General features: G+C 47.9%; 1 protein-coding gene across 1 annotated transcript in view; it reads left to right on the top strand.

Moving 5' to 3' along the window:
• Positions 1-1383, top strand: part of LOC119591570 — a 24858-nt gene that overhangs the window by 21182 nt on the left and 2293 nt on the right. Inside the window, exons 7-8 of the mRNA XM_037940332.1 lie at positions 366-577; positions 1150-1338. Of these exons, the coding sequence (XP_037796260.1) occupies positions 366-577; positions 1150-1338 (401 nt within the window). The remainder of the gene's footprint in view (positions 1-365; positions 578-1149; positions 1339-1383) is intronic.

Consider the following 1383-nt stretch of genomic DNA (forward strand, 5'->3'; position numbering starts at 1 on the left):
TAATATATGTCTCTTTTTAGTTAATTGCCTGCTTTGCTTCGTGCTTGTTTGTCTGTTTTCTATTTTCTGTGTTTTCTGTCTTCACATTGTGTATAATTGTATTATATATCTATATGTGATCTGTGTGTATGGTTTCAGTAAAATTTGAAAATGAAAATAATTATTATGCAATAATACTTGTATAAATGACGAAGCCGGAAATAATGAGGACAATCGTGTTTTCTGTGTGAATGCCGACCTATCATGCTGTGCCTAACGCCTAACGTCATTGCCTCCGAGAGAGTCGGCCTTGATCCGCCAGCGAACCAGCGCCTCTCCTGCTCCTTCGCCTTCTTCTGGCCCCTCTAACGTCCGTCCTCCCTCAGGATGCGACACGCTACGACTGGAGGTCGCGCGGACGTGTGACGTACTGACTCCCCTTGTGACTCCTGACCCCACGCCCTTGTGCGCCGGCTACCTGTACAAGCTGGGCGGCGCGAGACACAGCCCCGGCGCGTCGGGAGTCTCCAGAACGTGGCACCGGCGCTGGTTTGCTCTCAAGAAGGACCACTGCTTGTACTATTACAAGTCAGAAACGGTAAGTGGGGAGTCAGTCAAGTTTACTAAGGAGGGCTCAGTACTCGTACTGGTGACTGCAGTGTCTTAGATTGTGTATTGTTGTATATTCTTGCACAAATATTGGCGTGTGCAGCGTGTTAGATTGTTAGATAAAACACCAAATATGTAGAGTATTGACAGGTGCAGTGGATTAAGAACAATGCATATAGAGATTTCTCTGTAGACCAGTGGCACCGTCGGTTTGAAAGTTCATTCCACACACACTGCAAAATGATTAAACAGAAAGGTCCTGTGCATTGTGAACTGCCTGAATTATATCAGCATAACGGCATGGCAAAGAATCTTGTCTCTTATTCCCCTTGGCAAGGCTTAACACTATACAGTTTTCAGGAAGTTTCATTCCAGCAACCATTATGGAATGACCTTTCTAAGAAAGCCTAATAGTGATTGAAGGATCTCCTGAAACTTTTCATAGGAACCGCTCTTAATGTGTTTGGAGCCTTTGGTTTAAATCTGTCTTCCCGCTAGAATGTGTTTTTTACTGTTTCTAAAAAAGAATCGCAGGTTCTGACCCGTCCTTTCCCTCTTCAGGAGCAGCATCCACTAGGCGCCGTGCACTTGCTAGACTACAGCGTCCACGCCCTCGCCGACGTGGGCAAGCCTTTCTCATTCACCGTTGCCAAGTTCGGGGGCGTGACCTTGCACCTGGCCGCCCACACAGACGACGCCCGCAATAGGTGGGGGCAGGTCATCACGCAGGCCGCAGCACAGGCGAGCCAGGAAGACGAGGAAGTAGGAGAGGAAGAAGAAGTGGGAGGGACCGGA

This window comes from Penaeus monodon, chromosome 28 (assembly GCF_015228065.2).
Source record: "Penaeus monodon isolate SGIC_2016 chromosome 28, NSTDA_Pmon_1, whole genome shotgun sequence".
NCBI classification, from domain to species: domain Eukaryota; kingdom Metazoa; phylum Arthropoda; class Malacostraca; order Decapoda; family Penaeidae; genus Penaeus; species Penaeus monodon.